Below are 13,633 nucleotides of genomic sequence, written 5' to 3'. Positions count from 1 at the left end.
GACAACCGATTCTAAAAAGGCTTCTAAATTTAACAATCAGTTCCAGCGAATCGTTGCGAACTGGCTCCAGCTCACCACTGAGTATACCCCTAATAAAAAAAACAGTAAGAGAACCAAAAATGCCACCATGGCTATACAGCAAAGAGAAAGAGGCAGTTAGAGAGAAAAAGAATCATAGAATCATAGACTTTAAGGTCAGAAGGGACCATTATGATAGTCTAGTCTGACCTCCTGCACAACGCAGGCCACAGAATCTCACCCACCCACTCCTGGAACAAACCCCTGACCTGTGTCTGAGCTATTGAAGTCCTCAAATCATGGTTTAAGGACTTCAAGGTGCAGAGAATCCTCCAGCAAGTGATCCGTGCCCCATGCTGCAGAGGAAGGCAAGAATCATAGAATCATAGAATATCAGGGTTGGAAGGGACCCCAGAAGGTCATCTAGTCCAACCCCCTGCTCGAAGCAGGACCAATCCCCAGTTAAATCATCCCAGCCAGGGCTTTGTCAAGCCTGACCTTAAAAACCTCTAAGGAAGGAGATTCTACCACCTCCCTAGGTAACGCATTCCAGTGTTTCACCACCCTCATAGTGAAAAAGTTTTTCCTAATATCCAATCTAAACCTCCCCCACTGCAACTTGAGACCATTACTCCTCGTTCTGTCATCTGCTACCATTGAGAACAGTCTAGAGCCATCCTCTTTGGAACCCCCTTTCAGGTAGTTGAAAGCAGCTATCAAATCCCCCCTCATTCTTCTCTTCTGCAGGCTAAACAATCCCAGCTCCCTCAGCCTCTCCTCATAACTCATGTGTTCCAGACCCCTAATCATTTTTGTTGCCCTTCGCTGGACTCTCTCCAATTTATCCACATCCTTCTTGTAGTGTGGGGTCCAAAACTGGACACAGTACTCCAGATGAGGCCTCACCAATGTCGAATAGAGGGGAACGATCACGTCCCTCGATCTGCTCGCTATGCCCCTACTTATACATCCCAAAATGCCATTGGCCTTCTTGGCAACAAAGGCACACTGCTGACTCATATCCAGCTTCTCGTCCACTGTCACCCCTAGGTCCTTTTCCGCAGAACTGCTGCCTAGCCATTCGGTCTCTAGTCTGTAGCTGTGCATTGGGTTCTTCCGTCCTAAGTGCAGGACCCTGCACTTATCCTTATTGAACCTCATCAGATTTCTTTTGGCCAATCCTCCAATTTGTCTAGGTCTTTCTGTATCCTATCCCTCCCCTCCAGCGTATCTACCACTCCTCCCAGTTTAGTATCATCCGCAAATTTGCTGAGAGTGCAATCCATACCATCCTCCAGATCATTTATGAAGATATTGAACAAAACCGGCCCCAGGACCGACCCTTGGGGTACTCCACTTTATACCGGCTGCCAACTAGATATGGAGCCTTTGATCACTACCCGTTGAGCCCGACAATCTAGCCAGCTTTCTACCCACCTTATAGTGCATTCATCCAGCCCATACTTCCTTAACTTGCTGACAAGAATACTGTGGGAGACCGTGTCAAAAGCTTTGCTAAAGTCAAGAAACAATACATCCACTGCTTTCCCTTCATCCACAGAACCAGTAATCTCATCATAAAAGGCAATTAGATTAGTCAGGCATGACCTTCCCTTGGTGAATCCATGCTGGCTGTTCCTGATCACTTTCCTCTCATGCAAGTGCTTCAGGATTGATTCTTTGAGGACCTGCTCCATGATTTTTCCAGGGACTGAGGTGAGGCTGACTGGCCTGTAGTTCCCAGGATCCTCCTTCTTCCTTTTTTAAAGATTGGCACTACATTAGTCTTTTTCCAGTCATTCGGGACTTCCCCGGTTTGCCACGAGTTTTCAAAGATAATGGCCAATGGCTCTGCAATCACAGCCGCCAATTCCTTCAGCACTCTCGGATGCAACTCTTCCGGCCCCATGGACCTGTGCACGTCCAGCCTTTCTAAATAGTCCCTAACCACCTCTATCTCCACAGAGGGCTGGCCATCTCTTCCCCATTTTGTGATGCCCAGCGCAGCAGTCTGGGAGCTGATCTTGTTAGTGAAAACAGAGGCAAAAAAAGCATTGAGTACATTAGCTTTTTCCACATCCTCTGTCACTAGGTTGCCTCCCTCATTCAGTAAGGGGCCCACACTTTCCTTGGCTTTCTTCTTGTTGCTAACATACCTGAAGAAACCCTTCTTGTTACTCTTAACATCTCTGGTTAGCTGCAGCTCCAGGTGCGATTTGGCCCTCCTGATATCATTCCTACATGCCTGAGCAATATTTTTATACTCTTCCCTGGTCATATGTCCAACCTTCCACTTCTTGTAAGCTTCTTTTTTATGTTTAAGATCTGCTAGGATTTCACCATTAAGCCAAGCTGGTCGCCTGCCATATTTACTATTCTTTCGACTCATTGGGATGGTTTGTTCCTGTAACCTCAACAGGGATTCCTTGAAATACAGCCAGCTCTCCTGGACTCCTTTCCCCTTCAAGTTAGTCCCCCAGGGGATCCTGGCCATCCGTTCCCTGAGGGAGTCGAAGTCTGCTTTTCTGAAGTCCAGGGTCCGTATCCTGCTGCTTACCTTTCTTCCCTGCGTCAGGATCCTGAACTCAACCAACTCATGGTCACTGCCTCCCAGATTCCCTGCCTCTGCCAATCTGCCCTGGAGGAAAATTCCTTCCTGACCCCAAATATGGTGATCAGCTAAACCCTGAGCATGTGGGCAAAACTCACCAGCCAGCCAGCCAGCCAGGAAAGAATTCTCTGTAGTGACTCAGATCCCACCCCATCTAACATCCCATCACAGGCCATTGGGCATATTTACCGCTAACAGTCAAAGATCAATTAATTGCCAAAATTAGGCTATCCCATACCATCCCCTCCATAAACTTATCAAGCTTAGTCTTGAAGCCAGATATGTCTTTTGCCCCCACTGCTTCCCTTGGAATGTTGTTCCAGAACTTCACTCCTTTAAAAATTGCAAGTTGAATCCTACTGAGGAAAAAGAAAAGAGCATAGACTCTGGCAAGTCAAGTGTAAAAGTATAATTAGACAGGCCAAAACAGAATTTGAAGAACAGCTAGCACAAGACAAAAGCTAGCAGCAAGAAAATGTTTAAGTACATCAGAAGCATGAAGCCTGCCAAACAATCAGTGGATGATCAAGGTGCTAAAGGAGCACTCAGGGAGGACCAAACTATTGTAGAGAAGCTAAATGAATTATTTACATCAGTCTTCACTGCTGAGGGTATGGGGCAGAGTCTGGATCTGGAAAAAGGAGTAAACAGCGAGGTAGCAATGTTTGAAGATTACTCAAAATAGTTAAGTTCAAAGCTGACTGCAAAGAGTTACAAAGGGATCTCACAAAACTGGGTGACTGGACAAGAAAATGCAGATGAAATTCGATGTTGAAAAATGGAAAGTAATGCGCATTGTAAAACATAGTCCCAGTTAAATATATAAAATGATGGGGTCTAAGTTAGTTGTTACCACTCAAGAAAGAGATGTTGGAGTCATTGTGAATAATTCTCTGAAAATGTCTAGTCAATGTGCAGCAACTGTCGAAAAAGCTAACAGAATGTTAGAAGCCATTAGGAAAGGAATAGATAGCAAGACAGAAAATAACATAATGCCACTATATAAAGCCATGGTATGCCCACACCTTGAGTACTGTGTGCAGTTCTGTTCGTCCCATTCCAAAAATGCTATATGAGAATTGCTAAAAGTACAGAGAAGAGCAACAAAAATGATGAGGTGTATGGAACAACTTCCAGATGAGGGGAGAGTAATAAACTGGGACTTTTCAGCTTGGAAAAGAGACGACTAAGGGGGGATATGATAGAGGTCTATAAAATCATGAGTGGTGTGGAGAAAGTGAAGGAGGAAGTGTTATTGATCCCTTCATAAAATACACAAACCAGAAGCAACCCAATGAAATTAATAGGCAGTGGGTTTAAGACAGACATAAGGAAATACTTTTTCAGACAATGCACAGTCAACCCGTGGAAATTGTTGCCAGGGAATGTTGTGAAGGCCAAAAGTATAACAGGGTTCAATAAAGAGCTAGATAAGTTAATGGAGAATAGGTCCATCAATGCCTACTGGCCAAGGTGATCAGGGACACAACCCTGTCCTCTGAGTGTCCCTAAACCTCTGACTGCCAGAAGCTGGGATTGAATGACAGGGGATGGATCACTCAGTAAATTGCCCTGTTCTGTTTACTCCCTCTGAAGCATCTGGCACCGGCTACTGTCAGAAGAGAGGATACTGGGCTAGAGGGACCACTGATCTAACGCAGTATGGCTGTTCTTATGTCTAGTCCTATCTGATGAATTTCTATGAGTTTTAGGTTTCAGAGTAACAGCCGTGTTAGTCTGTATTCGCAAAAAGAAAAGGAGTACTTGTGGCACCTTAGAGACTAACCAATTTATTTGAGCATAAGCTTTCGTGAGCTACAGCTCACTTCATCGGATGCATACCGTGGAAACTGCAGAAGACATTATATACACACAGAGACCATGAAACAATACCTCCTCCCACCCCACTGTCCTGCTGGTAATAGCTTATCTAAAGTGATCATCAGGTGGGCCATTTCCAGCACAAATCCAGGTTTTCTCACCCTCCACCCCCCCACACAAATTCACTCTCCTGCTGGTGATAGCCCATCCAAAGTGACAACTCTTTACACAATGTGCATGACAATCAAGTTGGGCTATTTCCTGCACAAATCCAGGTTTTCTCACATCCCTCCCACCCCCATACACACACAAACTCACTCTCCTGCTGGTAATAGCTCATCCAAACTAACCACTCTCCAAGTTTAAATCCAAGTTAAACCAGAACATCTGGGGGGGCGGGGTAGGAAAAAACAAGAGGACACAGGCTACCTTGCATAATGACTTAGCCACTCCCAGTCTCTATTTAAGACTAAATTAATAGTATCCAATTTGCAAATGAATTCCAATTCAGCAGTTTCTCGCTGGAGTCTGGATTTGAAGTTTTTTTGTTTTAAGATAGCGACCTTCATGTCTGTGATTGCGTGACCAGAGAGATCGAAGTGTTCTCCGACTGGTTTATGAATATTATAATTCTTGACATCTGATTTGTGTCCATTTATTCTTTTACGTAGAGACTGTCCAGTTTGACCAATGTACATGGCAGAGGGGCATTGCTGGCACATGATGGCATATATCACATTGGCGGATGTGCAGGTGAACGAGCCTCTGATAGTGTGGCTGATGTTATTAGGCCCTGTGATGGTGTCCCCCGAATAGATATGTGGACACAGTTGGCAACGGGCTTTGTTGCAAGGATAAGTTCCTGGGTTAGTGGTTCTGTTGTGTGGTATGTGGTTGTTGGTGAGTATTTGCTTCAGGTTGCGGGGCCGTCTGTAGGCAAGGACTGGCCTGTCTCCCAAGATTTGTGAGAGTGCTGGGTCATCCTTTAGGATAGGTTGTAGATCCTTAATAATGCGTTGGAGGGGTTTTAGTTGGGGGCTGAAGGTGACGGCTAGTGGCGTTCTGTTATTTTCTTTGTTAGGCCTGTCCTGTAGTAGGTAACTTCTGGGAACTCTTCTGGCTCTATCAATCTGTTTCTTCTGCAGAAGAAATGGCCCACCTTAATTATCATGCACATTGTAGGGAGAATGGTCACTTTGGATGAGCTATTACCAGCAGGAGAGTGAGTTTGTGTGTGTATGGGGGTGGGGGGATGTGAGAAAACCTGGATTTGTGCAGGAAATAGCCCAACTTGATTGTCATGCACATTGTGTAAAGAGTTGTCACTTTGGATGGGCTATCACTAGCAGGAGAGTGAATTTGTGTGGGGGGGTGGAGGGTGAGAAAACCTGGATTTGTGCTGGAAATGGCCCACCTCATGATCACTTTAGATAAGCTATTACCAGCAGGACAGTGGGGCGGGAGGAGGTATTGTTTCATATTCTCTGTGTATATATAAAGTCTGCTGCAGTTTCCACGGTATGCATCCGATGAAGTGAGCTGTAGCTCACGAAAGCTTATGCTCAAATAAATTGGTTAGTCTCTAAGGTGCCACAAGTACTCCTTTTCTTTTTATGAGTTTTAGCCAATTTGTGATATCATGTGGAAAGTGGCAAGGCAAAATCTATGGCTCTGGGTGAGCTTTGCTTTAAGATTTGGGTTAGTTGCTAGTTCCAGTTGCTTCATCGCAAAACTCAGGAGGGATAAATGACATGAAAAGGCTGAGCTTCACGCAGAGATAATTTATGTGGAAAGACGTACAACTATCTTTGATATTGCAGAATACTCACTCCATAGCATGAATATCCAGGCCCAGAGGTGCAGGATGATATTTGCGAACCCCATGGCTAAAAACAGAATGAAAATACATCAGAAATTAATTAAGAACACAGCTACATTTTGTGTACCGTTGGGAAATGTGAACAGACGCTTCCAGGCCTGTGCATTATATACAAAGAGTGCAGCCTTGTGACTCTCTGAGTGAGTAAATCTTTCACCGGCTCGTTCATAACTATAACATTCTAATCACAGAAGTTGGTTGGAAAAAATCATCAAATACATAAACATTTGGAATTTAAAAATAATTTTAACCGCCTCCACCAATAATGTTAGTTAAATGTATTTGTTACCTATCTGTAACCACTGAAGTAGCTTAACAAAGATTTTGGTGGGAAGATTTTACCTTAGGTTTTTTTAAAAGCAATTAATTTAGAACACAAACACATTTTGTGTCACATTTGTGAAATGTTGACAGAAGTGTTCTGACAAGTATATCGCACAGTAATAGTGTAGGTTAGTGGTGTAGGGGAGAGACCTCAATATTGAGGTACAAACAGATATTCATAAAATTCTTATAACTGTTTTCTTAGGTTGTTTGCACCTTTACTGAATATTAAGATACATCTACAAGTACTTTAGAGTCAAGGTGCTTATAACAATACCATACTATGTTTAGGGGGCTCCACCCCCTGCTCCTCCTTTCCCCCAGGACCCTGCTGCCCTGATCCTCCTCTTCCCCATGAGGACCCACCCCTTGGCCAGTCTGAAAGCCGGAGCCCAGTGACTATATTCCCCCACTATCCCCCTGCATAGAGCTGGCCAAGCCACTAGCCCAAGCCCCTCTTCCCCCCTTCTCACCATGGAGCTGGCCTGAGCCCCTCTTCCCACCCCCCCACCATGGAGCTGGCCCAAGCCCCTCTTCCCTGCAATGGAGCTGGCCAGAGCCCCTCTTTCCCGCACCATGGAGCTGGCCTGAGCCCTTCTTCCCCCCCACCCTGCATGGAGCTGGCTCAAGCCCTTCTTCCCCCCACCATGAAGCTGGCCCTAGCCCCTCTCCCCCACCACGTGGAGCTGGCCTGAGCTCCTCTTCCTCCCCAATGCAGAGCTGGCCCAAGCCCTCCTCTGCTCCCACCCGTCCGGGGAAGGGCTTAAAAAGGGGACTGTCCCAGCCAAAACCAGATGCATAGTCACTCTAGGCTGTAGTAAGAGCCACCCAGGGAGCCCGGCAGCTGTGGGGAGCCTTGGACCCACCATCTGCCCTGGGTGGGGGGCAGGAGTGCCCAAGAGCTGCCCCTGGCCCACGTCCCTGCTCTCCAGAGTGTGCCACCCAGGGCAAGTGGAGGGTCCCAGGCTCCCCACAGTGGCCAGGCTTCCGGCCAGGCCAGGGGACGGGGCTTTGGGGGGTAAGGGAGGGACAAGGGCCGGGGCCTCATGGTGTGGGGGGCCCAAATGTTCTTTGTGCCCAGGGCCCCAATAAATCTTAATCCACCTGTGGGTACACCACCACCACCTCTGGGTACACCCACAGCAACAAACCATCTCACAAGGTCTAGCGAGAGGGAGGAGGGGGGAGAGGAGGGAAGGGAGCAAGTGGGGGGCGGGGTCTTGCAGGGAAGAGGCAGCATGAGGGTAGGTAGGGATTGGAGGTAAGGGGCAGTGCGGGGTCAAGGTCCCGAGGAGAAGGGGCAGCGCGGAGGGGGAACTGGGGGGAAGAGGTGTACTGTGCCCCCCAGGCTGCCGGAGCTGGACGCCGCGGGCCAGGCAGTGCTGGTGAGTAGAGCCCTGCATGGTGGTGTATGCATCTGATCCACTCTCCACAAAAATGGTCCATGGCTATCCGCATCCACGGACGCAGATATCCGTGGATATGAAGCAGATATCCATGGATATGAAGCAGATATCCGTGGATTTTCAGGGCTCTATTGATCATTGTAGTAGTGGAGATACGTCTGCAGGTTTTGCAACTGTTATTCTGGCAGGGGCTGGTGCCATGTTGAGTTGGAGTATCCAGCTCCGTGGGGAGTTTGCTTCTGATGATGAGCTGGACAAGGCTGGGGAGTTGGTTGAAGGCCAGAAGAGGCCATTCACGAAAGATTTCTCCCAACTGAGCTCTCAGGCCTTGTCCTCAAAGCGAACCCGCACAACATCTTCAAAAAGTGAGCCTGGGGATTTAAATCCATACCTGTGCTCGACACTCAGCGGAGACACTGGTTTGTATGGCTCATTACAACAATTTGTAACTTACTAACCCTCCTTTGTCCCATGCCTGCCAGGTGGTGATTGTCTACTTGATTTCAAGTGGTTTCTTGCAACACATGTTAACTCCTTATGGTGGGCGCTGGAACAGGCTAGCTGCCAGAGTACTGACCCGGGGGGTTGGGCAGGATTGGACATGGGCAGCTTGACCACGACCACACCGCTACTTTTGGCACACTGGGTCAAGCAGAGTGAGGGCAGGTGTGCCAACCCAAACTGGGAATCACACCGCCCAGCTGCTTAATCTCTCTGGATTGCAGTTTGGCATCTGTAAAATGGGGCTAATCCCAGTTTCCCACCTCCCAGGTAGTGTCGTGAGGATAAATACATTATGAGGTGCTCCAGTACTGTAGTAATGGGGGCCACATATGTACCTAAGACAGATAGATCAGTAAGGGGAAGTATTGAGTAGTACTGGATATCAATAAAACCTTATTGGGGGAGCTACTCTCTAACTGGGGCTAGGATGAAATTTCCCCCAACGGCCAGTTATGACATATTTGTCCATCATGCAGGGCCGGCCCACAACATTTTGGCACCTGAGGTGGGGAGCTCAAATGGCGCCCCCCATACCCCCTCGTTTGGACCAAAACTTTGAAACTCTGGGTCCTAGTGGCACCCCCCACAGTCTAGCACCTGAGGTGGCCACCTCAGTTCGCCTCATGGTAAGGCCATCCCTGCCATCATAGCCATCATCTCAGCAATTCCTACGTTCCTCTGGCCTTTAAATAAGCAGCAGCTATTGAAATACTAGAGAACAGCCCAAAATCTCTTACCTTCAGCCCCTCTCAGTGCTGCTGATTTATCTCTGAGAAGCAGCAAGAGAGAGATTTGTCCATTGCATCTCCCTCTCTCTGTCTTTCACTGTCTCTGCCTCTCCTCTTTATACAGAGAGCAATTGGCAAGCCCCAGTTCCACAGAACTCACTGGCAAAACTCCCACTGACCAAAGTTTGAGCTCCTAACATCCAAGATCCAAACAATGTGACAGGTGGAATCAGTCTCAAAACTCTGTACTGTCATCGCTGGTATCAACTCTTATCTCAAAGGTTGTGGGGAAGGTCCTATTGGGCAACATCCATTCGTCAGTGTGGGGGTGGAGGACAATGCTGGGACTGCAAATTCTCACTTTCCTGATACTACTTGCAGGGTATGGGGCTCTGAAGTGCCTGGGAGCAGCAATCAGTCTCCAGACAGACAGCTTATAGGAAGATGTGGGGAGCTGGGCCTCTCTGTTTTAGGAGGCAGCCTGCTTTTTCTCTCTCTGATGTTGATTTCTTGTCTGCTATCATTCTGAATTCTAAGAGAGAAAGTTGTGTTACATTGCAACCTTCCACCAAGAGCATTTGTGCTGTTCTCTAATGTCTGTGTGTGGGCCATGAGCACAGCAACCAGGAGGCTGGCGGTAATTAACTAAACCAGGGGTTGTGGCAGTCCCATGCCAACTCCTGAGCAAAAATTACAGGGATCTGCAGCGTTACCCCTGCCAGGGGAGCGTGAATCAATATGCAAAGTGCTCTGTGGCCATACACCAGGGAGCTGGCTACGCACTGTCGCAGGTTATCTTTGTGTTAGCCTGGCCAGAGAGGCCTGGAACACTGCTTCATAGGGGCAGCAAGCTATCCCTTTGGGTGCAGACCCACCCCTCTGTGCATATGCCTTGCTGTAGCTGAGAGTAGTAAACAGCCAGACGCCCAACAGGAGCGGGAGGTGCAAATCTGTGGCGCGACAGGATGCCCAACTGCACGCCCTCGACCAAGCCATGCGTCCACATCAGGGGCTGGCAGGAAACACACATGCGGGAAGTCTGCCGATGGTGAGCCCCATTGTCATTAGGGACACCACAGAAGGCTCGGGGATGCTGATCACGGGAGTATTGGAGGGTATTCGTTTTGATCGATTATTGGGAAATGATATAACAGGGTTAAACCCAAAGATTTGGGGGTGACCAGGGGAGCAGAGGCACACGAAAAACTCCCCATGTGTGCCCTGATAGGGTGCGTCTACACTGCATGGTTCTTTCGGTGGCGTGTAGTTTACATACAGCTCTTCCCCACCTGGGTATAAATCGCAGCGTAGGCAGTGAGGCAAGGAGTAAGCCTGTGGAGGAGAGACATGTCTGTAGGGTTTGGGTGTGCACCCCCAGAGTACAGACCCTACATGTTCGCTACTGGCCCAGGTCGTGCCATCCCGTCTGCACTGCTATTTTTGGCAGTGTGGCGTTCTGCTGCCGGAGCCGTTCCCCGCTGCAGGGGAAGAGCCCAGCGGCGCTGGCAGGCAGAGGGAAAGCGGCTCGATCTTTCCCTGCTGCCTCCCCTCTGCCAGAGTCTTTCCCTGACACATGTAGTGACACACGCAGCCTGCTTTTCACTCTGGTGTTTAGCTACACGTGTGCAACATGCTGCCGAAAGTGGCATGTAGTGTAGACGCAGCCACAGTATGCTCCAGAGGGAAAGGTACAGCTGATGGGTCTTTAAACTGTTCTGTCACATATTTTGAACATTGATTTGACTGCTGGTCCTGCCTCAGGACAGTGGGAAGAACTAGATGACCTCTCAAGGTCCCTTCCAATCCTCCATTAGATATGGGAAGTGGGGAAGCTGGGTGATGAGAATGCTTCTCGTGTGAATGGGCAAGGTTTGAAATCACAGGGGTAATAGCGGAAGTTTGGGTTGTGCCTCTCTCACTTAGGGAGCAGTCTGCTTTCGGTCTCCCTGTAATTGGTTGGTGGAGTCTAAGAAATAAAGCAAAATAAAGTAATGGCGCATTCTTTCGGGAAGAGTATACATGTTTTCCCCCTGAACACTGTCCATTTTCAAAGGGAGGAGAGATGTGACGGACTGAGAAAACATCACTATTGTTTTTTCTGATCATTATGTGTGACTTGGTTTCCCTTGTTTGGTTTTGTATGGCTGCTTACTGGAATGCATAGAGTTAAATCAAAGGAGGTGGCATAAGCGTGAAAGGGGATCAATTCTGTGAATTTGCCAACATGCCAGTTAGATTTTAAAGCTGAAATCTAACAAACCAGATTTACCACTGGATGAGTGTTATAGCCATTTTATCTAATAGGATAAAACCTGTTTATGAAGCCTGTGCAAGCCTCTCTAGCAGTCTAACCTCTCTGAAGGTTTTACAGGCTGTGTAGTTCACCTTCATAGAATCAGAGAATCTCCGGGTTGGACGGGACCTCCGGAGGTCATCCAGTCCCACCCCCTGCTCAAAGCAGGACCCATCCCCAATTTTTGCCCCAGATCCCAAATGGCCCCCTCAAGGATTGAACTCACAACCCTGCGTTTAGCAGGCCAATGCTCAAACCACTGAGCTCTCCCTCCCCTGTTTTGGTTCCGGGGGAGCTGTGGCAACCCTTCCCTCCTGGAGTGGCATGCGGCCCCAGCCCACAGTCATTTATGAGTTAGTCATACACTTACTACTGTCATTCAGAAGCTGCATGGGGCTGCAATGTCCGTCACCTCTCCCCCATAAAGGAGGGGTGAACCTAGGGTGCCCAGCCAGCCTCCTAGAGGACCCCACCTCTTATTCCATGGATGGCCCATTCATAACTTCACATTTCAGCTCGTCAGATAACAGCCATTCTGCTGACAAGCTGGCACACCACATTCATCAAGCCGTGCAGCACCCCAGGGTATTTTCTCTCTTTAGAGCCTAGGGGGTAGATCTGGAGGGAGAGCTCTCCCAAGCCCCCTCTTATCCCTGTCGCCCAAATTTGGGCGTGATCTTAAGACCCAACCTCTGTTGGAATTATTAATATGGGAAACCACCACACACTAATTGAACCATAAATTCCTTTATTAAATCCAAAGGCCAAATGGTACATATACAATTGTTCTAAACAGGCCTACAAAGCCTAACTAAGAAGCAATTTACTGCACCCAAAGAGTACCAAAACATTTATAAGTGTAACCCTTCTGCCAGGTGGAACTAGCAGCAACAAGGGCTGGGTTCAGTATCTAGTATCAGTATCTTTTCAAGAATACAACACAAAACCAGCTCGAGCCCCCAATCCAGTGACCTGGGACAATTACACACCACCCCCTGGGTGCCTCTGAGAGGCAATACTTCCCACTCGCAAGCACAGAGTCTGAGTGTAGCAAAAACTTTTAATAAAAGGAGGGAATTAACTCAGCATTAATTTGGGAAAACACCACAACTAGGGCTCATAAACACAAACCATGAGCAAAAGACCCACCCCCAAGTAAGTTGGGCAGTGTCCTTTTCCCCTCAGGGTCTTAAGTCCAGCAACCCAAAAGTCCTTTAACGTGCTTGTCCCTTCTCTGTACCCCACTCTCAGTTGCTGTCCTTGGCCAGTACAGCCCCAGAGTTCAGTGGTTCATCCACAGAGTTCACCTCCCAGGGTGAAGGCAGGGAGGGGTAAGGCAGGGCGGGGGGGTGAGGAGGCACCTCACATCTGCATTGCTTGGGCACTCACTCGTTGCCAGAGCAGCCAATTGCCAAACCTCTGCAGGGCTCTACTCTGGCTCTCTCCACCAGCCTCTCTGCCAGCCACCTGCAACACCCCTCCATCAGCCACGCTACTAGCCACTTGCCATGCCTCTCCACCAGCTGCCCACACACACACAGAGTTCTCAGTGATTTCAGCTGTTAGTGAGGCAGCCTCTTTCAATAGAGATACTATCCCAAAGGAGGTCTAATACTTGAACCAAAGTATCAGTGATTTCAGCTCTGCAGCAAGTCCAAGTTAGCTCTTTTATTATTCCATAGAAAGGGTAGTCAAATAGTGTCTATGACCCTTAAACAAGTTCACACATATGTACCCCCACCCTCTCTACACTCATTGGCCTTTGGAACCCATATCCCCTGCCTAGCAAGAGCTGTTCCGCTGAGGGTGAGTCCCTCCATTGGGGTATGCCAGGTACAGTTCTGCTGCCCTTGGTTCACACAACAAGGATAGCAACCCTTTATTACTCCTGCCCCAATAACAAGGAGACTGGGGATCCAACACCAGCCACAAGTGATCATTCGGGCAAGCAGTCCCATCATGCTGAACACCTAAGCAGGGTGGGTTGTCCATGCAAACGAGATCAGCTTCTGAAGTCTTTTTCCACAGCTCACCACTAGATGTCAGGAG

At 48.2% G+C, this 13,633-nt stretch overlaps 1 protein-coding gene across 1 annotated transcript in view; it reads right to left on the bottom strand.

The window, feature by feature from the left end:
- The window catches only part of LOC311512416 (IgGFc-binding protein-like), a 133,643-nt gene extending 124,156 nt beyond the window's left edge, over positions 1-9,487 (bottom strand). Inside the window, 2 exon segments of the mRNA XM_084613629.1 lie at positions 6,280-6,336; positions 9,301-9,487. Coding sequence (XP_084469755.1) covers positions 6,280-6,334 — 55 coding nt within the window. The 5' untranslated portion in view covers positions 6,335-6,336; positions 9,301-9,487.
- Positions 9,488-13,633: the final 4,146 nt, after the last annotated feature.

The sequence above is a fragment of the Lepidochelys olivacea genome (assembly GCF_965140295.1).
Source record: "Lepidochelys olivacea isolate rLepOli2 genome assembly, chromosome: 24".
NCBI lineage: Eukaryota > Metazoa > Chordata > Testudines > Cheloniidae > Lepidochelys > Lepidochelys olivacea.
This window is presented reverse-complemented; position numbering and strand designations above follow the sequence as displayed.